Source organism: Cheilinus undulatus, linkage group 9 (genome assembly GCF_018320785.1).
Source record: "Cheilinus undulatus linkage group 9, ASM1832078v1, whole genome shotgun sequence".
Classification (NCBI taxonomy): domain Eukaryota; kingdom Metazoa; phylum Chordata; class Actinopteri; order Labriformes; family Labridae; genus Cheilinus; species Cheilinus undulatus.
In genome coordinates, this window is record NC_054873.1 from 44,306,665 (window position 1) to 44,334,395 (window position 27,731).

A 27,731-nucleotide genomic window follows, 5' to 3' on the forward strand; every position below is an offset into this window, starting at 1 on the left:
ATCACATGTACATACATTTATTACAAATATCACAATCCAGGAAACAACAAATCTCCAATCAATCACATCTTTGGGAACTCTGGGGCAAAAGTCCTTTATAGATGTTTTTAAATACAACTTCTCTACAATCCTGAACTTCAGCTCCAACCTTAGAATTCCTCTCCTGCGTGTTTAAGGTGCTCCAGGAAATACAAGAAAACAAACAGTGACCCGACCAGTCTTTTTGTCATACTGAGAGATGCACGTTGTCTTTTAGAAATCATTCGATTATAGGCTGGATGATTCAACAGATCCCGTTCATGCAATTTGGTTGATAAGAAACTGTTTCGTAAACAATCTGACCAAAACAAAAAAATAGAAATCAAAAGTTTAAGTGTTACAGTTTGAAATGTCATTGAATTTCTTTAAATTACACAAAAACTTTCTTGAAATCTCTCAAATGTCCGTTTTGGGGCCGGTTTTGGAATATGAATGCAAGTCAACCCAGAGATGCTTCAAGTAAAGAATGGACAGAGATAGAAAACGTGAGGTTCCTATGCAGGTGAAAGATGGAGAAATGGCAAACTGAGAGCAGATGTTATATAAAAGCACAAAGAGGAAATCCACATCGTATTCAGCCTGAATTTAGGGAGATGGACATCCATCTGACAAATGTGTCTGGACATCAGATCTTTCCTGAATATGAGAAATCCAAGTAACATTGCTTTGTTGCTGCAACATTAGTTTTCTTTTTCTGCAATGTTGCTGTTGTTGTGATTAGTTTCTGCTAATTTATGTCAAGTATTTCAATTCCAAATCACAAGCATTATATTAAGAATGACACTGGGATACTTAGTAAACAGATAATTAGAAAACTATTCAACATTTCACATTTCTCTTCAACCATTTAGTTAATACTTTATTAACGATCAACAACCCCTGAAGTACCTCTCCACTATTTCTTAAATCAGTGTTGGCCTTCACTTATAACACAAATTAAATCACAGCATGTGGATTGAATAGACATCTCTGTACAGACATAAATATTTGTCATGACAGAGAAAAAAAATTAAGACATATTTCCTTCTGTAGCCCCTCAAGTGAGCCGGACTCAAAGTCACACTGCATTAAAAGCTGTTATCATATTGTAAGCACCGATCAAGCAATCCAAGAAACTGGGGGAGGAAATTCAATTGTATAATCTCCTTTGTGACTCTCTGATTGTGTGCAAAATTTCTGGGGAATTAAAGAAAACACTTCCAGAACGACCAACAGACCCCTTGTCATGCCCCATCCTGAACAGGAAGTGACCCACTGTTAACCGCTGCCTCTTTGATGTTGCAAGGTTAGACAAATCTCTCATTGCTGGACTACTTTCCATCTGAAAGTGAACTTGGCCTCAGTGAAAGAACAAAGAAAAAACAATGCAGCAGGATGTATGAGGATAACTCCATATCTGTTGCGAGATTGCAGAGATTCCTGTGAATATACCTTTAAAATCTGAAGTGACAACGGCACGTTTTGGATGATAATATTGTTTTTAAGACATGTCACCAACAGACTGCAACATGATCTGCAAAAATACATGTAGAAGGCAGATGGGATGAAGAATAAATCTGGTTTTTGCCTCCTTTAGCCACCACACAGAGCAGCTGAATAATGAAAAAGTTTTTAAAGCTGAGCGGTGACAGTGTGAGCGACAGCAGAACAACACATCTGATGACAGCAGAGACTGTGATATGACTAAGAACCTACTAGCCAAGGCTCAGTGGATGAGAGGCATGTTTAAAAGAGAAGTATCTTGATGACATTTACTGATGTTAAGGCAATGGAGGATAATAATGATTAAAGCTGTAAAATGGTTTTTAATTTGTCTCCAACTGCTAACAAGGCTGGTGAAATTAAGATTTTAGTATATTCAGTGCAGTGTTTCAGAAAACCCTTAAGTTTTTGGAGACTGCTCACAAAGACACTTTCGGTTTTAGAGACTGTGTTTCTAGGTGGCTTTAAGGTCTGAATTACAGCTGGGCAACTAATCGAAATTTAGACTAAAGTGCAATATGGCCCACTGCAGATGCAATATTTTTAACTTAAAATGTGTGTCAAAATGTTGGTTAATACATTTTTGAGGCAGAGTTGTTATGCTCTACATGCCATACAAACATTCAAGTGTCCCTGTTATTTTAGAATAGTTTGCAAAAAACACTACTTGATTTTTTTGTCTCATTAAAAATGAAAAAGAAAATGATTATTCTCCTTAATACAACAGTTCATATTGAATTTGCAAGAGTCAAAATAATCACAGTTAAATATTTTTTCATAATTGTTAAGCCTAAATTTAATCTAATGAGTATTGTGTTTGTTTTAATATGGAATTATTTACTGCTAGTTTGAAGACATACAAAAGATGCGGAACTTAAGAATAATTGCATCTTAATTTCAACTGCATTATATTAAAAAAAAATTGCAATGTGACTATTTTGATAAAAATGCTAGTTAAGGCTTACTCATACTACATGATTTAATCTCTTTCACAATGGCACCATGTCAGACTATAGAAATTGTCCCACACTCTGCTCCAGAAAGCCCTGCTTAATGCACACACAACTTTGGTGCAACAACTAACTTGGATTTTTGGAGCCCTGAAGTGTACAGGATGTTTTTCCCTGATCTGTAGCATTTCTTCTCTCAGCTCAGCACCAGCCTGCTTAGGTTTAGATGGCTTCCTTGCACCATGTCAGACTGTGTAACAAAAATCTTGTCCAGTCTTGGCCGACAGACTGACCACAGTATGGATGTGATCCTGACTGGTGATTGTCTGCTGTCGTCACTACTGTCTCCACGACTGTGTTCGAGTTCAAAAGGTCATCAGGGAGGTGGGTCAAAGAGTGTCAATCATAGCAAAAACAGAAGTGCTCTGTGATGCAACTGTTTTTTTTTTTTTTGCTATGATAAGAAGAAAACAACTAACAAGAAACACTTGTGCAACCATACAACTAAACATGGACAGGCCCTCCTTCAGATAAAACTTTTAGTATGAATTTAATGATCTAAAGGAATTTTGCCTAAGTAACCTAGCTAATGCAGCTTCACTTTATGTACTCAAATCTCTGCAGGGAAAAAGGAGGGGATTTGTATAATCCCGCTGGAGAATGATGATACAAATGCTCTCCTGTTGGTAGGCATCAGGATACATGTCATCCAATTCATGCTAGTGTTGTTGAATTGTGGCCGTGGGGCCGTCTTGGACCTGTTGTTGATTAGGTCAAACTACAAGAGAGTTTGTCATTCCTGACACTTGTATTCAGGCCCAACTTTTAAGAATAAGCTGCGAACAGTCTAAATTTGTGTAGTCTGAGCTGGCCTTAAGCTAACGTTACAGAACCCTGATGTCAACATTTCATTATGCTAACGTTACTGGAAAATAACCTTGACAAGTTTGTATTTAAGTAACATTATGGCTACTTATCATTTGCAGAAAATCCCATTTTGTCAGAATTAAGCCAGTTTTCTCTTCCTACAAGCTTCTGCATGAAGATATTTTTCATAATTAACCTTTGGTTAAGAAAACTGGATAAAAGAGGACACAATGAGGATATCTTGGGTCACTTTTGCAGACAACCAAGCACACTTTCAAGCTGAAGCAACTAAATGTTGTCTAACAGGAAGTAGCTCAGCAATGTCTATTTGCCACTAACAAAATTGTTATCTTAATGTTGTCTAAGAGAGGGGGCGCTCTGATTGGTGGGTCAGCAGACCAATCAGAGAGCCAACAAAGGGTCAATTCCTGTCTTTAGTTATTGTAGCTGTTACAAACATGACTGAGACTGAGGAAACATCAACACAACTGAGTAAAGACAACAAAGCACACAAAGCAGCAGGGTCAGCCATGATGAAAATCAGATCAAATAAGATCAAATATAGATTCAAGTATTCCATATTTAACTTGTTGAAAAAATACAATTGTGTCCTTAATGATCTCAGTCTGATTTGGTTTTTACAGTTTGTTATCGTAAACCCAATCAAAAACTGACATCGAAGATTAATTGAGAAACATTTGAGTTTCCAACACCAAGAGCAAATCTGATTTTTCACTCTAAGGTGTCTTTACTGATGAAGGCAAATCCTAGCAGTGATTAGTTAGTACAGACAGTGCAGCGAACCGAAGAACAGGTGATGGTAAAACTTTAAGAGGATGAAAATGCTACCTTGAGGATACCGTAGTTTGCATGTCGATACCCATAACAAGAAACTGAGAAACATCTCAAATGACTCTGTACCTTGTTTTTAATACTGTATGACAGGCCGTGCTCTTTTCTGCTACTCGGCCTGTTAAGATCTGCAGATGACTGTGATTAAATAGTTGTTGTGGGATCCTCATGTCACTGAAGGATTCACAACTTATTCTGGGGCTTGCAGATGAGAAGTTGCTTGTGTCTTTATCTGGTGAATTTTTTTCTGCTCCTCACTTCTTGTTTTCTCTGACAAACATACAGAGTAGAAAGTTGTTGATGATTCTTGGCCCAGCTCTGCAGTGAGTCGTCAGAAGGATACAAAAGAGGAGATGTTGGTAAATGAGATAAAGCTCCCAGGGGTCCAGCTGTAGTTTCAATCCCCTTTTCTATTTCTCCTCTCCACCTCTCCATCGTCACCTCCTCTTACCAGAATCATCAGTCCTGGTATCATCACAACACTGTGGCACCATCCCTGCAGCTCTGTTGGGTGAGAGGGGATGAGTGGAGGAGGACGACGAGGCTGTAGGGCTTATGTGTCTCGCCTCATTGGAGGAGGAGCAGGAAGTGTGTCAGGACACATGTGCAATGAGTCTGACGCGGGTCTGGATGTCCTGGCGGCACAGGGGGCACGTCTCTAACTGTAAGGCACACTCCATACACATCCCACTAAGAGAGGACAGGGAGAAGCACAGAAGATTTTATAATTAAGACAAAGAAAATGGCATACTCAAGAGATTAGCTCTGGATAAAATACTGTTTACTAAAGAAGAGTTACAATAGCTGATTTCTTAATATTTTTGACTGTCATTATCTTTATTTGAAATCTGAGGATTTTGGTATTTCTAACAGTGGTATAAAGACAAACCAATAGGATTAGTTAACAAATCTTAAAGTCAAAGGTCCAAGTGCATCAGTTGCCCTGGATTGCTAGCATGAACATAAATCTCGCCTGTTGAGATGTCAGAGCTAGAGTTTAGTTAAGATGCTAACACCAAACGTAGCAGAAACAGACCCGAACACAAGGTATCATGGTATCCACATCCCATTTTATTCACGGGTTTACAACCATAACTTATTGTTGCGAGTGATTGATTTGGTGACATAATCAATACGTCTGAGCCCACTAACATGATAATAACAGAGAGCATTTCACCAAGCTGCAGATCAATTACAGAAAAAAAAAAAAAAAAAATTAGAATAGTCAGACACAGAGTGAGCGGAGATAAAGATGTCCGAGCGACATGTAGACTAAATATTCACAGAATTATGAAAGGAGAAAATCTAATGTATAGAAAGCAGTTTTAATTTTACCGTTTTCAATATTATTTTAACTCATTATTTGCCTATACCCTTTAAATATAAACTCAAAGACATGTGGACTATTATGAAATGATGTTGTCTCATTTTTGTTTTAAGAAAAAGCTTTTCTGATTCCATGATCAGTTTGTACAAGATTCATTCGAATCAAACCAAATCAAATCGGACAAAATCGTTGTGTATTTCGATGATTTGTCAGTGAATCATAACCTTTGAATCAAGCCTCAATTCGAATTGTCTTGTGAAGAAGAGATTCACATACCTTACTTCAAAATATTATCAGTTGAGATCAAATGCAAACATACCCATGTCCACAGGGCCGCAGCTCCGTGTCAGCCATGACGTCACAACACAGCGTGCAGCAGTTATCTCGGATGCTAACCTGCTTCAGTAAGGCCAGACGACGGTGTCTGAAAATCACAAACACATGCACATAAAATCAAATGAATGGTAAATTTACAGGGTATTTTGTCATTTGGTTGATGAAGTGATGCCAACAGGTACATTTGCTGTGTCTTTTAAGCATTAAAACTATGACTTTCAAATTTAATCATGATTATTCTCCTTCTTTTTTGTACTGTCTTAAACTCCTGCTTGGAGTTTGTGAAAAACTCCACATGAAAGTCAAGTGGGCTTTCAGGTGTTTTGCACTGAGAAGAGGCTTCTGTCTAGTCTCTCTGCCATAAGCCCAGGGCTGCAGTGATGTTTGTCCTTTTGGAATCTTGTTCCAACTCAACACAGGGTCTAAAGGGCGCAGGCAGAGAGACCATGGGGTTCTTGGTCACCTCTCTTATTAAAGCCTTTCTCCCCCTCTTGCTCAGTTTGGCTGGGCGAGCAGCTCATGGAAGAGTCCTGGTTGTGCCAAACTCATTACATTTGAGAACTGCAGAGGCCACTGTGCTCTTGAGAACCTTCAGTGCAACAGAACTTTTATGCACCCTTCCCCAGATCTATGCCTTGCAACAATCCTGTCTGTGAGCTTTGCAGCAGTTCCTTTGACCTCATGGCTTGGTTTTTGCTCTGATATGTGTTGTTAGCTGTGAGGTTTTTGAACCAAAATGTTGCAGCTACATTTTCAGACTAAAAGACAGGGTATAAAAAGTGTGCATTATGCACCCAGTGTTTCAGTAACTGATTAGCCAGCTGAGATTTGATATGCTGTAGATTCAAATGCTTTATACTGAATATATTGGTTGTTCTACATTCTGTGTATTTTGGATTACAGGTCCCTGTTGGACCCAATTGAAAATCCCAAATAAAATAGAGGAATAATCAAAAGTATTAGTATGAAAGGTGCTTTGCAAGGGGAAAGCTAGTCTGTAATTGACATAATAACATCTCCTGTATTGGACTTTGTTTAGTTCATGTGACAACATCTAAGTTTGTTATGAAGACCTTTAACTAATAATTACAATAAAACAGAGTAAAGACATTACAGAGCTTCTTTAATGCGGCCAAAAAATTAATGAGTTATGAAATTAGCATATGTAAACCGTACCCAAAAGATGAGTCATGATTTTATCACCCCACACCATTTGTGTTGGATGTTATGTGCAAACAAATGAATCACTGGTAAAAATACAGAGCGCATTGTATCTTACACACAGACACTAAAGCTGCATTCACACTGCAGAGCCAAGCAGATCTGATTTTTCCACTCCTGTGTGACTCTGATGATCTGATTTTTGTGTGTTTGAGAAGCTCAAGTCACATGAAATCTGACATTTTAAATCAAATTTGGTCTACTTTCATTTGTGGATCCAGTTAAAAGTCAAGTGAACTGCAAGCTGCAGACAAAGAAATAGATGTGATCCAAGCAAAAAATCTAAATGAACATTAAGGCTTGCAGTGCGAGTGCAGCCAACAAGGACTAGATTAATTTCTCACCTGGGTAGGATAATTTTCTCACTGGGCAGAAGTGAAGCAAAATCGTTGAATGTGCTGAATTTGACAGATGGTGGGTGACGGAAAGGCTTGGCCCCAAAGTTAAACTCACACTGCTGGTACGACATGAAGCTGGCCGCTGCAAAGAAACCAGACCTGAAAAACAGAAAGGTGAAGGATTAAAAGGGGTTAATTTAGAAAAAGAAAGGGCAGGGACCAGAAAAGAGATGGAGGATATAATAATAATAATAATAATAATAATAATAATAATAATAATAATATCCTGAATTGATATAGCGCCTTTCAAGAAACCCAAGGACGCTTTACAGGAACACATAGACATGGACAAACTATGTGAGGGGTAGGATGAGTGTAAGGGCTGGTTTAGTGAAGACTGTAGGCTGTGGTGAACAGGTGGTTGATATGAACCAAAGAGAAAGGAAAAAACAAAAAAAGAGAATAAAATTAATAAGGGAGACAGACTAAGTTGAGTTGGGAGATTGTACAGACTTACGTTGCTGAGGAGAAGACCTGTTTCTCTGGCGGCAGCTGATGTCCATTCAAATAGAAGATCATCTGTTTCTTGCTGAGGTCCAACAGGAAACCGATTGCATCTCCTAAAACGGACATGAAACAACACATGCAACTGTAGCAGCATTAAGACTTGGTAAACTCTTGTTATTGTTATCTCCGAGTGGGAGGGAAACCACAGCCTGAATGCAGGCGGCAGCAGCAGTGTGTAGGTGCTTAAATCACAAACCCGCGAGGGGTACTGAAACAATAAACAATTTCTAAATAAACCAGTCTGACATTTAAAGAGTGGTTTCCTGTCCTCTGTTGTTCATACTGATAAATGTGGCTGAATTTCTCTGATGTGCTTGAAAATGATATGTAGTAAACTGGATGTAGTTCATACCCTCCTTCCAGCAGGGGTGAGAGTGAGGTTTACTGCGAGCGTTGTACCAGATGAGCTGCCTGCAGCCATCATACGCACATGAGTATTCATCATCTCCGATCCCATAACCCTCCTGGAACACACGGACAGACAACATGCTTAGTTGTGTTACAACAGTAAAAAGATAGTAGAAACACTGAATAGAGCCCAACAGGGACTGCCACCTTTGTTGACAGCTCTGGTTCCTGAAGTAAATTTCCCTATTCAAATTCTCCATTAAAATTTCAGAAAATCTTCGTTTCAAAATCTTAAACACTGGAATCAAGCCTACTTACTACTTTAATACTTGTGGTTATAGAATATTTAAGTACAAGAATAGTCAGGAAATTGGAAAGGAAAAGGAACAAGGTTGTGTATGTTATCTGTTAATTGAATGCAAACCCTGATATTTTGAATAATTTGCCTCATTGGAACATCCTTTGTAGCATTTTCAACTTTAGTTATTTGAGAATCTCTTAAATATTGAAGCTACACAGGTTTCGTAACTGAAATATCCCAGCTATTTTGTCTCAGAGTTGTGTGTTTGGGTTTGTAGAGGAGTTGACTGTGATGACTGAGTAAAGTTTAGACCATCCCGCTCTAACTACACTACACTACACTCTGTGTTAATGTTTTCTTTACATTGTAGTTTAGGCCCAACTAATAACCATCAGTTGAACTGCTATCTGGCTATGTCATCCCGAATTGGGATTTGAAGCACTACAGAGCAGCACACGACAAAAAAATTAGTGGGCCACCGGTGTTCATTGTTGTTCATTTTTGTTTTCACTGTAAAAAATTATCAGCAAGTTTCTTGTATACTAGTTCGTAAGGTTGTGCAAGTACTCTGATGATACTGAAATCCCATCCCCTGTCCAGATTATCCATGGAGAAGTGCTCGATGTCACTTCTGCTCATTTCAGAAGTATGGGAAAACAAAACGAAAGATTTTTGGCTCAAGTTTAACCCTTTAAAGCAGGCTGTGTCATATTTGTTTCACAATTTTGTGAGACCTCTGTCCAATCAACATGACCAATAATTTCCCTAAAAGCCTTCTGTATACAATCTGATAAATGATTAAAAAAAAAGCCCTCCAATGGATTATCATTTGAAAGACATGCATAATGCAGCAAATGCAATACAAAGAAAAATTATGTGAATATTTATGCCATTTTTTCCTTTTGGGGGGGGTGTTAGTAGAAGCTTGAAAAACATCTTTGTTCCACAAAACGATAATTGTCTGGCTATTATCTGAGGCACCATGCTTAAAAAGGGTTAACTGTTTGATTTATAATTGATAATTAGCTTCACTTTAATGCAGATATCTTTTTACAGAGACAAGTAAATCATTGTTAGAACACCGCTGATGGGAGGTTGTTGATCATCAGCATGGACAGTTATATCGGTTTATAGTTGTCACCTCTATGTAGAATCTGTACATACTACTGAGTGTAAAAATACCATTTCAGATAGTGTTTTTAGTTAAGCATTTATTGTTGATATCAACAGCCAACAGCAGAAGTCCTTGTTGTCGGTAAACATTTCAATGGTAACGGCAGCCCTGCTAATCAGAGACATCGCTGTGGCACTCTAGGATAGTGGGTAGTGTAGTTCTTTTATCTGAAATTGTGAATAAACCAAGTTTTTCTTGTAATAGGATTTGATTTAATACAATTTCATGGTTTTAGGTAGCTCATGGTAAGTCCACCTTGAATGATTATTATGGCTGAAAATAATGAGAGGGACTTTTACTTCAAGAACCACACTGTTGAGCTCTGTAGAAGAGAAAGTAAGGATTAGTACATGGTTGAGAAACTTGCTGTCCTTTGTGGCCCATCCGATTTGCATCACGCCTGAAGTAATGACCGTCACCTCGTAGTACCAAACGCCTGAATCCACACAGAATGTGCACCGTACGCTCTCAAAGGACGACGCATCACATCGGGCCTGAGGAAGGGAGAGAAAATGTGTTAATTCTTCAGATTTTATACATACTCTTGGAAAACACTTTTAATAAGAGGCTAGTGTGTGAAATGTGTCAAAATCTTCCTGTAGGAAAAGGCATCAGTTCTGCTAAATGTGGCTGTTCTCATCGTCTTCACACAAACTGACCTCGAGTCCAGTTGGGGAGATCTTGAGGTACTCGCTAACGTCATTGCTGTTGAGCATGGCATTGATATTTGTGAGGTTGACCTTTTCGTAGGTGAACTGACGCCCCTCCTTTAAGACTGAACAGAGGACAACAGATGAATCATTATCACACCTCTCTCTTATGTAAAACAGACTAATTAGAGAAAACATGATGCTCTCTTCCTCTTTGGACGTAGACAATGAGTAAACTCACACAAGTTGTCGAGGCTCCACTGTGAGCAGAATCCGACCTGCCTCTTGAGGTAGTCAGCCTGCTCTGCCCACGACTCCAGGACAGCGAGTCGATTGCTGATACACGACTTAGACACCGTCAGTTTGTTCTCACCTAGGGGCAAGAAAACGCACCACGCACATGTGTGATAAAACAACACACATTCTCAAAATAAACCTCTGGCACGGAGACAGTCAAAGTACACTACAGGGAAATATTTCTTTAAAGGCTTCTGTAGGAAGGGAGATGGTAGGATAAAGACAAAAAGCTATTTCAAAACCTTTAAACAGAGAAATCGTCAGTAGTTTCATTAAAACTGAACAAAGTAATTACATGGTGTGGGGTATAATACTTAAAAAGCCAGAAGGGGGTCGTTTTAGTCTGGAGTTTTAACATGCCTCAGAGCAAAAACTTCTTTTTTTGTTTTTCACACATCCATCTGTAAATAAACAGGGGAAACTGTTGTCTCAGCCTGGGAGCAGAATATTTGATATTTAAAAGCAAACAAACTACCACCACTGAAATAGAAGACTCCAGACTCACTGTATTTATTGCATCCAAGTTTCTGTGCTCATTTGGCAGATCAAGTAACTTTTTTATCTTATTCTTTGTATTCCTCTGTAAGAAAGTAACTACTTTTACAACTTCCTTACAGCCAAACTTTCAGATAAAGTAGTCTTAAAAATGGTTAAGCTGGAAATAAAAACCTTTAACAAATGCATCGAAAAGAGCTGAAGAAAATGTTGCAAACAGAGCTGTCACTAGACCCACTTTTTTGTGTTCTTTCTCCCTTAACACCTGTTGTCTAAAGACCATCGTTATACACAGCATATTTTGTTGATGACTGAAAAAAGATATTTCTTTACATTAATAATTGGATGAGGCCTAACCCTCCTTTGTTTGACCAATGGTTAGAAAAATCAGACATAAACGCAGGGGTGGAAGGTAACTAATCACATTTACTCAGATTACTGTGATAGAGTAGTTTTTTTGGGTACTTGTACTTTTTGGAGTACATTCCAAAATCAGTACTTTCACTTCTACTTAAGTAAGTTTTAACCAGAGTAACTGTACTTTTATTTGAGTACAATACTTTTGTACTTTTTCCACTTCTGTTGTGTCGTTATATACTACTACACTGTAGCATATAACAAGAGAATAATTCCCAATCACACCCCAAAACAGCTGCTGACCACAACAAAACATCCAATTTGAAACACATTTGCACCATGGGTGAAGTTGTCAGCCAAGTAAGAGTTTATGTGTGTGACTTTAGGAGCTCCTTAGAATGTAAAGTGCATATTCTTCATTGGTATGCATTGCCTTGCTGTAAGGTTGACTCCCTGCTTTGCTCTCTACAGAGGAGACTCAACTTGCCACAGATTCTTAAAAGTTACTGTAGCTGTCATGTTGTAAAAAACACTTCATGCTTTCAAAAGTGTAGTTCAACTACATTTAGTGTGGACCAATAAAGACACTTCTAAAAGGTTAAATTTAACTCTGTATGAGTCTGGTTAACACTGGCAAAATTCATGTGTAGTTTACTTTATTATAGAGCTGTTACTTTATCTGAACAACCTGAGTGGAGTCTATTCTCTTGTTTTTCTTGCCCATAAGGAAAGATCATATTTTACTCCTCAGTATTCACTCAGCAGTGTTAATTTTGGCAGCTAATTTTAATTTTAGTCTTAGTCTTTAGATGAAATGTCTTTTAGTTCTAGTCACATGTTAGTCATTTCTACCCTTTTTTAGTTTAAGTCCAGTTTTAGCTGACGAAAACTCAAAAACATTTTAGTCTAGTTTTAGTCAATTAAAAGTCTAAGCATTTATTTTCTCGCCTAAATCTGGTACAAAATCATGGTGGTGTTTTCTATGCACATGCTAAATCTGGGGTCCCTGCTTTCTACAGCAGAGAGGCAGAAAGGCTATAGTCGCATTGTTTTTTGACAGATTTACCCACAGTGGAGAAATATTAAAGATTTTGAATGTCCGAAGAAAACTACATTACATTTTAGTCTAGTCTTTGTCATCTTGACGAAAACTAAACTTACTTTTTGTCAGTTTTAGTGTTAAGCCCAGTTCAGACAAAAGATTTGCAATGCAATGAGAATGGTCCTGGCGCAGGTTGATACTGTTTTCACTGTTAAGTGCCTGTTGTTTAAAACAGCTGAAATATAGTTAAAAAATCAATCAGGTAAACCTACTGGTCTGGGAGAACTTCTCCAAAGCGATGAGAGCAAACAGCATGACAGTGGGGTGGGCCTCGGAGCTCTACCGGGAGAGTAAGAGAGACAGATAAAATTATGGTTGTAGGTAGAACTGTTTTTAGGAACATATTTTGCCTGAACAAATCATAAAATAATGGCTTTCCATGATTTATTCACTCTGACAGATGGTAGATTAAAAAAAAAAACATTGTTTTGTAACCAACAGCAATGTCAGGCTTACACATTACATTCACTTCATTTAAGTTTATTCTTAAGGATAAACTCTATTTAAACAACCACCTACACACATCTGTTCATTTTCTTTCCCTTTGTTTCTTAAGTCCTCCACTTAACTTATGTTCAGTTTATGTGGTAATACCAGAAGTGAAACAGCATGAAAATTAACATATCTTTATATATAAAACTTATCCTAGACGAGTAAAAGGACAGCTCAGACTACACAAATTCTGACAGATTTTAACCCAACTGCAACATCACATCACATCGGTCAAAACACAGGCCTAATTTTGAGCACCGGGAACAACAAATGGTCTTGTAGTGTTACATAATTAACGCTGATCCAAAACACCCCATGACCACGACTTGACAAGAGTAGTGTGTCAGAAATGTTCTTACATCGTTGTATAATTTGACACCCTAACTTGACGTTGATGACGTGTAACCTGGCGCCTAACAATAGGAGGGCATTTTCTCCTTCTCTTTGCAACATCATTTAAAAGAATCCCTACTTTTCCTCCCTCTGAGGAACGGTGTACATTCTATTTCATTTACGTTATCAAATGCATACCTTAAGTTCTATCTGAAGGAGAACCAGTCCACATTGCCCTCCTACAGATACATCCATAAGTTTTATCCATAATCCAATCCCTAACTGTTTCTTGTTTGTTGTTTTCTCCTTTTATAGGCAAAAGACTGCTACAATCACACATAGCACTTCTATTGCAGACTGGCTGACACTCTTTGACACCCCCCCCCCCCCCCCCAAAACAACGTGTGTAATTGTGACAGTGGGGACGTCAGCATACAAGGAACAGTCAGGATCACTCCTGAAGTGTGGCCAGCCTGTCAGCCAAGACAAGTCAAGATCTTTGTTGCATAGTCTGACACGGTGCCGTTGTGAACAACCCTAAAGATCGTGTAGTTTGAGCCGGCCTTAAGCTACTACCACAACAATCTGTGAGAGAGAGGAAGTGTGCGTTTACCCACCAGACTCTCCAAAAGATACTCAAGGGTCCCAGGACTCAACAGTCCAATACTGGCTGGACCTGAAAACACATGAACTAAAAATCAGGGAACTGAAAACATATTATCCAAAAAACATGCAAGTCACAACCAAATAATGACTTATGTAGAATTACTGAGATCATCATTGGAAAAAAGTTGTATGATTTCCTATTATACTGTTGATTTCTTTATGTCAATTGTGAAGTACTTATGTTAGCACAAAAAGGAAAAAGCATTTAACCGTTCAAAGATTGTTCTCCTGACTTTTTGAAAGGGGTTACTTCTGGAATCAAACAAAAACTTATCTAATCTTACAATCCAATTTACCACCAAACAACACATTTAGAAAAAAATATGGCTATATGTTACTCTGGGCAGAAAGTAAAAATGGGGAAAATTATACCCAAATGGGTCAAAGTTGTTTTATATCTTCAATTTTACAGCAAGAAAGCATCATGGAAGTGGAAGTAAAGAGAAGCGTGTGTACAATTAGACATTTTTAGTGTAAAAGAGGACCCTACCAGCCAGTTTCTCTGCCAGGCATCCGAGGACAGCTGTAGTGTTTCTGTGTTTTGCAGGGTTCAGAGCGTCCTGTCGTGCTAGAGCCGAACTCAAACTCAACATGTCAGAGAGTTTCTGGAGAGCATCCTGGAGAGAGGAGGCAAGGCAGTCAAGTGTTTTTAAAAATTCTTATACACATATAACACAACGACTACAAATCTGAAGAGGATAAAGAGATTATGTTTGGGTGGGGGTGCATGTATGAAGTTTTTAATATTAAACATGCAGAGTATGTTTTTATAGGTGGAGAAAATTACTGATGAAAACTGTGGAGAGTTCATGCTGTTCAGTGTGTCTTAGCCCTCTGTCCTTAGGTTACTCTTGACAGGGAAGCAGGGGGTCTTTATCAGATTTTATTTGTTATGAATCATGAAAAGAGAAGCTTGGAAAGCAGGGGGATAAAAAGGAAAACAACAAAGTAAAACACCATTAATATGTCAAAGTTCTGTTTTGTAGCGCTGCATGCCCCTCTTGTACCTTTTAATTTGTTCTTTTTACAACTGTGAATTACAATGGATTTAATTTATGTTTTATGTAATGGATAAACACAATAAATTGTCATCATTCAGACATAGTCTGATGATGACAATTAAAGACAGAGTCAAGTTTACTTCCTCACCAAAGCTTTATTCTCTCACCTTATAGAATAAGCCCCTCTAGACATAATTAACTATCTAAGCTGTATTTCTATTGCAATTCAAAATATTTATTTTATCAAATTTTTGCCTTACAGACATATGCCTTTTACAAAAACATCTCTCGCCTGGAAAACAGATTATAAAGTTGTTCCCATGACTTGTTCACCAAATCCTCCCTGTAGTATCATTAACATTTCGTCTCTCTCTGCCTGAGAGAGACTGCCTGATATTTGTGGTAACAACAGGATTTTTTTGAGGTTTCATCCATTTATCATCATTGTGAAGTTTCTTTTTTTCTAAAATACTTCTAAAATACATTGGCAGGTAAAAGAGTTTAATCGTAAATTCACAACATGGTAACAGTGTTGTTATGTATTTAACAACAAAAAGATGGAAAAGCAGATGGAAAAACAGAAAGCACTAAAATACAAAGAGAAGAAGTGACAAATCTAGGGATGCACAATATTAGATTTTTGCCAATGTACGATATCCTGATAGCAGCAGACATTGCAATAGTTCATCTCTCTGCAATATATATTGCATGTTTTTATTTAAAAAAAAAAAAAAAGAATTAAAGTAGATAAATTATGTGCCTTGATGTGCATTTACTAAATTTAAATCAACAGTAATACATTTTCTCTTATTTGGTCTTCGTGTCATTTTTCGGATTTCAAATATCACCTTTCTTCTTTAACTTTACAAATAAACTTGCATCTGTGTTCCTTCATCAACTATTTCTATTGACACCAGAAATGGTAAAACAAATTCTCATAGGGTCAACCTGCTGTGACTGTCATGCTGCAGCACACACATTAAAGCTGTAGAAGAAACAATCAGCATGTCTGTACCGTGAACAGACAATTTATCAGCAACAGCTAATAAAGCAACAGCTTGAAGCCTGAAGCATCATACTGGCATAGTCACAGCAGCAGCAGCCTAAATGTATATAGAAGATACAGTATGTCTGGGCAGTGCTCAGCTCTCTAGCTGCAAATGGTGGTTTTAGGCCGACTTAAATACAGGTTAGTCACAGAAACAAGAAAACTTGTGGTTTTGGCTGAAATCCAGTGTCAGCAGGACATGCTTCAGGTCCCCTGACTAATATCCCACATCCTTGCGCTGTGACTATTGTGCATGCACACATCACCATCACAGCTGAAAAATGATGCATCGTTCAGCCCTTCTCAAAACACACTTTAAAGTTAGGGAATGAGCATAAACAAAGAAAAAGACGTCAGCTGATGAAGATCTGTGGGTCCTTCCTCCAACTCTCAAAACTTATTTGTACATATGTCAGATATTTACACATTTTAAGAAGCTATTAACAGCCAGACATATTGATTGAAAATCTCTGCAGAAATTTTCATTTATGCCAATACCAGTGCTTTAGTTTATAACCTATTATCTGTCAATGTAGATAACATCATGCATTCCTAATTAAAGCCAGAATATTACATGATGTTTTGCCCTATAAAAGTCTCATGTCTTTTTGGGAAGTGAAAGAAATCCTCTGAAGTCTGGGGCCCCTTTTTAAATAGTCACACATTGTGATAGGTGTCACATATGAACAATTTGCAGGTGAAACATGCATCAAAAGATCAATGTAGCATTTGCATTAGGGGTGCACCAATTGCAATTTTCTGGCCGATCACCGATCATTAAAAAGCCTGACCTGCCGATTCCAATTTTTTTTAATAACTGACAGCTTACACCTTCAATGTTCCAATCTTACTTTATTGAATAACATTGAACAATACCCGTGAAACAATACAAACTTGTTGTTTTAACTGCACATGAGGTAGTTCTCTTAAATATAAATGAAAAGTTTAAAGCATTGCTGTCCAAACTACTAAATTATATCAGTTTCTGTAGTCTTTCATTTTTCACATTTTAGTAGGTAGAGACATATGAAACTGATCTCATCCACCGATCTTATTTACAAGGATCGGCCAATCGCCGATCTCCTAAAATTAAGGAAATCTGCGCCAATAGCGATCTTGGCCGATTGATCGGTGCACCCCTAATTTGCTTTTTTTTTTTTAAATTATTGGAAGGAATCTAACAATGACATCTGGACACACAGGGCATGCCTGTTGGAAAAAGAGACCCTTTCTGGTGAAAATATTTCACTTATTCTTCTCTATTCACTTCTTTTCTTTGCTGGTACTTTAGCTGTAGATTTCTAGTGCACTTGAGGGATTAAAACACAGCACTGTCCCCATCACACTGGCATTTCGCTATAGTTTCAGTTAGAAATGAAAAATTCATCAAGGCTGCCCTTGAGAGACAGTGTTCTTCATGAGAACACACATCTGACTATGACGAGCAGGGGAGACGAATTCAAAGCAGGAAAAAACGTGCCTTTTGAAGAGTGTGTGTGTGTTGGGGGTGAGGAGTAGGGGATTCAGCTTTTGGCCTCTAACGACATTTCCATCAGGTTAACTTGTCCATCCATCAGATATCTGCTCTTGTTTGCTAATCATCAGAACCTGACTGAATAGAGCCTTTTTGTTTAATTCAGGTTGCATCACTGTAAAACCTGGAAGAAGCCCAGGGGGGCTGAGTACTTAAGCAAGCACTGTAAGCTGATTATTTCTATAAAAGTCTTTAATTTCCACCGGATGGGGATTTAACACTCGTGTTGTAATAATACCAGAATTTTGAACTTTGATATGTGTTAAAAAAATATTCTTATTACTGATTTTGCATTGCAGAAAAAGTTAAATGTCCTGGGCCAACAAAATAAGATTATGTACTTTTCTAACCAAACTGTGCAGTGTTTAAGGAGAAAAGTCAATGAGCGCGTCCCAAAATATTTGTATGCAAGTGATTCTGAATGAATCAGCAGCCTGCTAAATGTCAATGAGTGAGTTTGTTATGTTGTTACAAGTCAGTTTCCTGAGGTGTAAATAATTTGTCAAATGAAAATAAATATCTATGAAAGAAACATTCAACATGAAGGGAAAGAAAAATTATGTACAGTGCTTAACAAATTTATTAGACCACCCTAACCCTAACCAAAGAGAGGTTTATGCCACAGCTGCCCTAAATAAACAGCATGGGTAATTACCAAAATCATTTTTATGTTTCTGCAATGGTTAATACACCAATATGTAGAAGCTCTTTAACCCAAATGATATTCTTAATGCTAAAATATAATTATTATTGTTATCCATGAATTTTCAAATTTACTGATTTACAAAAAAATGGAAAAAATAGAAAAGCACATTAATATTTCTTGATTAATATGTCAAATTATAGTTATTTACTTGCATTCCTGAACAGAAAAATTAGTTTTAGTGGTTGAATGTTATGCTTGATTCAATTCTGACTTCTCAGAGGAGCCCAGTGAGCCGGCTCAAATTTGGGTGAATTCAGTTTGAAATCCCTCATTCCTGTTCAAAATGGTAAAACGTGGAGAGCTCACTGAAAATAAAAGACCACTTCATGATGCTGGATGGTCTTTGAGACAAATATGACAGGTGGTCTAATAAATTTGTTAAGCACTGTATGTATGGGTAAGTTTTAAGACAACATCTGTTGTCCTTCAAAGTGATTAGGTTTGGAGCCACAAGTTTTCCTGTTGAAGAATAAGTGTATTGAAAATGTTGCACACTAAGGAAACACACAAAAGACACTTACCTTGGTAGGCAGGGGACACTCATCCAACAGAAGCGTGATCACTGCAGGGCCAAGTGGATCATCTAAAGGGATCACTCGAATGAGAGACTGGACAACCTCTAACCAACCATCATCTGAAGGAAAATGGAGGAAAGGACTGATAAATAAATCTGAATATTCACTTTCAATAAATCCTGCAGCAGGAGATGATTCTTTCAAGTGATGCTGCGATAATATTCATGTAGTTGCTGCTGTTCTTTATAATATCTAAGGTTTGCAGCTTTGTAAGGAACTTTGACAAATATTAAAAACAGCAATCAATAACAATGCTTCAAAAAGAAAAGTTTTTTCCACCGATTAAATAGACATAGACTTTGTGAATTCTTAATCTTTTCTTTCTTTCCCAGAATAATGGTCATAAAGCATGATACCCTTCCTCATGCTTATGTTTTCTTTTGGGATATTCATCAATGAAATGTTTTTAAGGGATGAACCAGTCCCACCTCTTTTACCTCTTTAAGACCAAGTACTCACATTTGGCTACTCACTGGTATTAATAAGTAATGATATTATCATCAGCAGATCTTAGCTTAAAAAACAAATTATCAGTATAGGCAGATATGAACTTTTCTGACGGTATCTAGGATCAATAAACCTGCACTGGCTTAATTTTTTCTGTACATCTTTAAACTTAAAAGACTTAAGTTTTAAATCTGTAATGCAGATGGCATCTCTGATGGTGCCATGTTTCCCTCACAGACTGTAACTGGGCTACCTGCTTGGTATATCTGTCAACAATTTAAGAAAAAAATCAAGTTACTGACAGAAAAAATAATGCCTAAATCACATTATGACAGAGTTCCCTTGATTATGAGTATCAGATGGGAAATAAATACTAAGAATCCATTTCCCTTCCATTACATGATCCAATGAGAAACGCTATCTCTCACTAATGAGAGCTCCAGCCAACTGGCTGATGAATAATATAACATCATTCATGTCAAACACAAAATGACTGACTTGCTGCTTGGCTGCCTTCAGGGTAAGTGTCTGCAAGCTAATACACAACTTGGCTGTTATAAAGCCTCACAACACCATGCCGTACGAGTTACAAACACCATATGTCCAAAACACAATAAACAAACACAAGAACTCAAAGGCTACTGCATCAACACTCACAAGTAAACACACAGCAGGAGAGCGTCATTCACCATATGTGTACAAAAACAAAAAACACAAACACTGAGCTTCAGTAGAGCCAAACCTGAATAACAATCAAACCTGTCAGTAGCTGTCAAACTAAGAATAAAATCCTGCAGACAAATATGTAAGAATTTCTATATGGAGCACTGGAAAAAAGATTCAAGTAGTAGTAGGCACATGATGTGTGTAGTATAAGTCGTGACTCCCTGCTTCCCCAGGTGATGTAACATGCCATAGTGGGTTAGTAAATGTGTCAGCATGAACTCTTGGCAACAGACACAGTGTCCTTTTCTGGTGAAGGTTTCTTCTGTTTGAAACTGCATCTCTTGTACGTCATTCAACCCTGGAAATGTCAGTGTGTTATAGAAAAATCATCAACATCTGTTCTTTCAAATCCATACTATAAGAAGACACAGCCTGACTCATGTTAAGTGTGTTGTGTAGGATCAGCATTGAAAATCAACCATTTCAAATGCAAGGTTTCTTGTATATAATGGATACGGTGGTTTGAGTTGTCAAAAAGGCTGCATATCACTGATCATAGAAAAAGGGCCGCAACTGTCTGCTGCTTAATAATCTACGGCAATATCACTGCCTCAGCAGTTTATGGAAACACTCGACAAGCTCAGCCCGAGGGGAATAGGATGTCATATTTACAGAAAAACCTGTTTAAAATTCCAGGAAGTTTTGATCAGTCAGAGGAAAAAGTAAATCCTCTGGATGGTTTGTGAAATGACAAAACTGTACAGCTTTATTTCAGTGCATGGTTTAGTGCTAGACTGAAGAAAATGTTACCTGGACCCTAGGGCTGTAGTTAACAAAAGAAAATCATGGTCGACCTAAATTACACCCACACACTGACTAATCAATTGGTTGTGCAGGTTAAAAAAAAAAAAAAAAAAAAAAAAAAAAATCATCATAACAAGCTTTATGAGGCACTATTGATTATTTTCATCCCCATTTTGTTGTACTAAAATAACATCTGGCCCAGAGATGATCAGCATGCACCTTCCTTGATCATATAATTTCCGTGATCACAGCACAAGAACTTTTTGGCACCATAGCCAACAAAATATACTCGGACAATTGTTTGTATTAACTTAAAACGATAACTATTAACAGGATCCATTGTTCCAGCCAGCGCTTTGTCTTTTATTAGCATATATCAGACTGCCTGTAGCGTTTATTTACTGAGGTGAAGGGAGAAAAGTCTGCTGGTCATGACTTAATGACAGAAAGACATTGTCTTTTCTCTCTTTGCTCTCAGTCTGCCTGTAACAGACACTAATGCTGACGTGAACATTTTAATCTGATGACAAACAGGCAATATTATACCCTGTATTCACTGAGCGGTGAATTAAACAGGCCACAGGAGTTGGGGTTCTGAAGAAGGACAGATCAGGGACACACAACAGTGCCACTTCAGTAGCCTACAAAAAGCCTGCATCTTTGTGTTGAGTTAAAGAACTGTTTTTTCCAAGTTATTTACAGCTTAACCACTATGAAACAATCAGAATAGAACATGTTCTTCATCACTTTGTGTGACTCTAGGCCTGTATTGCCCAGCATTGCTCTTCTCTCTCTCTCCTGCTGTGTTTGTCAGTCAGCTGCAGGCTCCACTGTTTTGTTCTTACATACACGCAACCAACTGACCAACAGGAATCTTGGTCGGATGAAAGCATACCGACCTACCATCCGAGCAGTGATGTATAGCTATAGCTATAATCTATTAAAAATTATCTCTCCTTAAAGTTGATGTCTGTGATCGCAGTATCTAAAACTGCAGCTTTTCATGTAACAGTTTGTTGCACTCAGGTATTTAGAAAAATATACATAAATGAAACAGGAACCCAGGTTACACAAAGTATTTGTGCAATTTTAATTAAAATTGTAAGAACATCTTTATAGTGAAGAAAATTTAGGATATGATTTCTATTAAAAAGTCTAGAGGTGCATTTTGATTTGTGGTGATTTGAACTGTACCATTTGACTCATGTGCTGAGCAGTTAAAAGGTTAGATTTATTTTTATTACTAATCCAAAAAACAGTGTGATCCATGACAAGAATCCATGATCTCATCCAAACTGTGAAATTTCTGATCTGTTGCGTGACTTGTAGCATATCCAGCCTTGTGTTGCTATTTGGTCTAGGTCACTTCATTGGAGACTAGGTCTCATTACTCATTTAGAATAAAACAACTTGTTAAGTTTGTTCCCTGTAAAGCAGGATCATGATTTATAGATGAAAAACTTTCTGGTTTTCCCTTTGATTTCCTCCAACTCATTTGATTATGCTTCTAGAGTCACAAGTTTCCTAAAAGACATTGTTTACTTGATGCTGATATCAGGATAGATCATGTCCAGACTAGAAGGTCTGAGTACTGAGAGAGTTTCTGTGTTTATAACACCAAAACAGCAGATTTTTAGAGGAGGCTGGGTGCACCAGTTGTAAATGCCGGATAGATGCAGCTGCAGAAGGAGCAACACAGCCAGGACAATGGACAACCAAAACTACACTTTACAACCTCCCATTTAGAACAGATGGGGAAGGACAAGTGAAGGCCAGTCTAACAAACAGAAATGGGAAATTTATGGTAAATTAAGGGTATAGTAGAATGGGAATCTGGCTGCATGCATTAGGACTAACATTCCTTAAAAAAAGGAAGTGTACAGAACAAAAACCTTTTGAAACATGGGTTTTCGTTAGGGCAATATGACACCTAATCTCTTAAATTCTATTAAAATAATCTCAAGTTTGTTTGCTTAGTTAGAGCAGTTTGTTTATGCTGATGTTAAAACTGGCAATCAAAGTCTAATGCAGACCCAACAGCCATATCAAGACTAATTAAGAAGGAGAGTCTTCGTCAGTTTTTTTTTTTTTTACTCTGGTGCAGTTTACTTGTGGTAAGAACATGACCTGACCTGGATCTTATTGGTTGATGACCAGGTCATGGTTCAGGAGGATTAACATGCACCTTCTCCTTGAACCGTCTTGACAAGCATCTTCAGCAGACAACATATTATTTTTGAGCCTAGTTGTGCCTACTTTTCAAACTGAATACAGTTATAATATAAAAACTGATGACAAGAGCCAACATCAGTACATCTCACTGCCTGTCCATGCTGAAATTAGAAAGTGGCTTTGGTGCAGCAACAGCCAAGAACTAGTCTTTGTTTACTTCTATGATTTTTCTCACAAGAAATTCCAACCAATTGGAGAGCACTTTCCCTGTCTGCTTGTAATCATCTCCATTTGAATTCAGATCCCACTTGATTTGGAAGAAACTACAGGTGTGAAAATGTCCTTAGACTCCAACTAAGAAACAATTTGTCTAATGCTAGCCACCACAATAGCTGTTTCTGAGAACAGCAAGAGATCATACATTTTTCCTTATGTGCCCTCAATTTCACACAAATCAGAAGTAAACACTCAGCCTAGAAAACACCACCATTTCAATAACTACCCCTCTGTTTCTGTGTAAAATACAATAGTGTAAATGGGATTTTAGTTTTTCCTTACCCGTCTCTGCCATCTCATGCAAAGTGATCATGGAGTAAGGGGGCTCTTGGTCACTGAAAAATAAAACAGATTTTCTTTAATGTTCCTGTTCATTAGTGTTTCTTGTCTAACATGAGTGTCATTTATCATATTATGTGCACAAATATAACTATCTAAACACATTCCAAGAACATAAGTGTTAATATTTACCGTATTAAAGCAACAAACAACATGAGACATTCATGACATATGTATTCTAGCAACTTAAATAAAAGGCACAAATGCCTTTGTGTGATTCTTCAGTTTCATCAAAGATTAGAGACAGTTATGCTGTTTCATGAAAAGATCAAGTGAAACATATCTGTAAAGAATATCCCCCAGTAAGCAGTATTTTTTAAGATTTTGCCATTAATGTTGCTTGTCATGGCTCAACCCAAGCTGAAGAGTGCTTTGGTTTTGACAACAGCGTCAGATCCTCAGGTTTCCAGCCCCTAAAACTCATACTGAAACTGTATTTTTTTTTTCTTCATTCTAACATCAAACTGTGATCAAATTCTTGATAATCATGAACAGGAGGTGCTACACTCAGCAGCTTAGCTTTCTGAGAATGATAACTCAGTTAAATGAAGAGGTAGTGCTCAAACATCTAACCAGGAGGAAGAACATTTTGCTTCCTCATTACAGCAATTCATCCTAACACTTAAAGGGAAACATAATCCTAAGTACAGGAAACTGACTAAGCCACGTGTAAATGACCTTATATCTGTAGCAGCTGCTTGGAATACTTAATGTCATTCAAGTAACCTCTGAGGAGAGTAAGCAAGGTTTTAATTAGTCCGCTAGCTGTATATCATCAATATGCAGAATACTTTGTAAAATGATGGGTTTATTAATTCAATGCTGTGTTTTGTGCCCTCTTTTTATCTAGCATGTTTCTCTACTGCAGATTGTAATGTAATCCATTTTAGGACCTGTAGTCCCTTTATTTTATATCTGGAATAAAAGATTTGTTTAAAATTGCCAAATGTCTAGAGTAATAGTCTAACCACATTTACTCTCTGTCAGGATGTTTGTTGTGTGTTAATTTGTCAATTGAGCTCTGACGTCATGATAATGACTGGTCAGTTATAGGTGTGAAACCACTTCCTATTTTAGATGTCCTAGCCTTTCTAACAAACTGTATGCCTGATAAAGGTCTAGTACTGAAACAAATAGATGACTTTTTTCTAAGTTAGATGGTGTGTGAAAGTCACCTTGGAAATTCCTTTATTCATTGTGCATTTGAAATCCCGTTAGACTTTTTAAGACCACATTCAAACATAAAAGGTTAGCCTACAAAGATGACATTAAGATTACAGAGATTTCATTTATAAAGCGATGTCACCAAGCTGCAAGTTGATCACGAGTTGAAAGCTAAAAATCAGACTGAAATGTTCATACCAATGAGAGAAGATATATTGTTTTCCAAGTTGTTAACATCACATGACTAATAACAGATCATTAGTCAAAGTATGATCAGCATCGCAAACAACATTCATTGAAGTTTCTCACCAAAATCTAAAGATATGAAATACGGAGAAAAATTAATTCCAACATAATTTTTTTGTTTGCCATTGTGTACAAAGGTAAATTACCTGAAAAAACCTACCATAAAATATAACAACTATTAGAGTTGTCCAAAATGGCTTCAAAAATAGTTAGAGGCCTCTTTTTTGAGCATTAATAACATTGTATTGACATCTAATTAAATGGTTTAAAACCTTCAATCATAATGTTGTATGTAGCTGTAAGGATATTTTAAGTGTTTATTATCATAAGATTTTTGCTGAGTTATAGTTGGTAAGAAGACTTATCATATTGAAACACATCACTGATTAAGTTCTCATTTATCATTTGTTAATAAAGCAGCCTCCAGCTATGAATTCTCACATCAGGAATTACTGGTCATAGTGAAAGACTTTAACGAACATTACCACAAATCCGTGAAACTTGTTGCTAAGAACTCCACACAAACTTTTGTACTGGTCTGTTTGCAGAAGAAGAGCGACATTGGATTTAGTCACCCCAAAGGCACTACTCAACTATTTACCCATTTCCCTTCGAAACAAGTCCTGCACGTGATATATGTGACAGCCAAACCTACTTGAGTCAATCCTCAGCTGAAAAACAGCTTTAGATTTATCTAGGTTACAGTGCTGATTAGCAAGGGTTTCACGAACAACGTCTCTGAAGTGAGACTTCATCACATTTGGCTGAAGCTCTTTCAGAAAAGACACTGCGATTTAAACTACAAAATAAGAGCTCCCATTGTTTTATAGTACCACAACTTACTTGTCTACAAGTGTCCTGATTACAGCCAATGTGTCCAGCACTAGGCCATCCACATTCTGCTTCTTCCGCCTTGGCTCATGGGGCCCCCTCCCTCGGCGTGGTGGCCTTACTGGATCCCTGGGCCGACTGCTTCGGGCCTCTCCAGCTTCAACACCTGCGCCTGTGCCATGGTCAACCCGTCTCGCCTGTCCTCGAGTCGCCCTTGTTGAACCATGGTGATGATCCTCCAAGTCACTATCCTCCCTGCACACACAGCTGTTGCCCATGCTTCCGGTGCTGGAAACAACACTGGCGAGGGTCTCCCAGAATGGATTAGGGAGGGAGTCTGAGGAGGAAAGGAAGAGCAGCACCCGTGCAAGGCTCCTGCAGGCACAGTAAGTGATCCAGGCAGCTACTATCATATCATTTGGAGAGCTTGGTTTTGGGGGATATTTATCCCAGAGGGTTGGGTGGGGTCAGCGTATATTAACATACTGTTCCCTAGCAGTGATGTATGATTGGTTCAGTGGTGATAATAAAGGGATGGTTAAATGGACCAGGGGCTGTCCAGTGATGTAGCAGGAAACACTGTGAACATCATAGAGCTCAAGGCTCAGGTCCAGTTCTCATCTAAGGCTTGCATGGCTGTGAAGGAAATAAAAACAGAAAGAAAGAGTGAAATTGAGTCCCCAAGTTGAATCTGATTAAGCCTTTAATTTAAGCTTATAACAATATCATTTAATACCACTAGTAAACATGGAAATTGACTTTGAGTGACTAATGTTTAGACTCAAATGTCAAGTCATTACGAAAGATGAAAGCTGAAAAGAAAATCAACATTAACTCTCTTGCTCTTCTGCCAGGCATATAAGCACCTTAAATATCTTACTTTCCCATTAAGCTGTAATATTCTAATAAACAGCGAAAGAATATTAATAATTAGAACACAAATTGATACATTGGAGAGACATTTAAGTATTGTTGACAAACACGAGCTTTTTGGTGAGTTGGCTAGCAAGCTAGCCACCCACCGGACCAACGTTGTAACATTAGCTGTCCCAAATAAGGTCTCTTATGATGACACTATTGTTTGGTTGGAGGATTATATTGGTTTCAACATTACATGAATCCATACTTACGTCCTTCAACTTAAAAACACGAAGTTCAATCCTTGTCGAGTGACACCAAAGTAGTTAACAAAACACCCCGCTAACTAGCTAGCTAGGCTGAGTTGTAGCCCGCGAGCTAGCCGTTAGCTGGACACTCCTCTGCTCGTGCTGTCAAACTAAACAACTTAGCTAACGTAGGCAGCGGTGCACTACGCGTGAATTTCAACGGCCGTTGAGGTACAGAGGAACATTAACATGAGCTGTCCGTGTCCCAGAACAAACCTTTGCTACACTCTAAAACAGCACATTCATATGGCGGATAGCTAGCATCCTCGTACATATTTTAACGACGCTACACCGCTAGCTGCTCAGTTCCGTAGCGTCGGCAGCTAAAGGTTCATCATCAGCTGTGTGGAGGAGGGTTTCTGTTCAGTACAGCTACAACCCACAGCAGAGAGCAAGGTTTCCCCACTGTGGACTCCAGACGAAATAAACTTACTGCCGAAGTGTAAATAAAGTCTGCACGTCATAAAACAGAACATCTTGGAAAATTACCCCCCCCCCCCCCCCCGATTCAGTTAAAAAGGTGAAACTTAAATAGACGAAAAATCAGCCTAAAGACAATCTT

At 37.9% G+C, this 27,731-nt stretch overlaps 1 protein-coding gene across 1 annotated transcript; it reads right to left on the reverse strand.

Moving 5' to 3' along the window:
• On the reverse strand, positions 1 to 27,582 carry rspry1 (ring finger and SPRY domain containing 1). The gene is made up of 15 exons (XM_041794788.1): positions 27,134 to 27,582; positions 26,016 to 26,639; positions 23,706 to 23,758; positions 19,005 to 19,117; positions 14,685 to 14,811; positions 14,146 to 14,204; positions 12,916 to 12,982; positions 10,694 to 10,825; positions 10,462 to 10,577; positions 10,153 to 10,296; positions 8,332 to 8,443; positions 7,930 to 8,032; positions 7,419 to 7,571; positions 5,837 to 5,941; positions 1 to 4,880 (listed from the first exon to the last, which is right to left on the reverse strand). The coding sequence occupies exons 2-15, from the start codon at positions 26,414 to 26,416 to the stop codon at positions 4,784 to 4,786; spliced, it is 1,782 nt and encodes a 593-aa protein (XP_041650722.1). The 5' UTR covers positions 26,417 to 26,639; positions 27,134 to 27,582; the 3' UTR covers positions 1 to 4,783.
• Between the last annotated feature and the right edge of the window lie 149 nt (positions 27,583 to 27,731).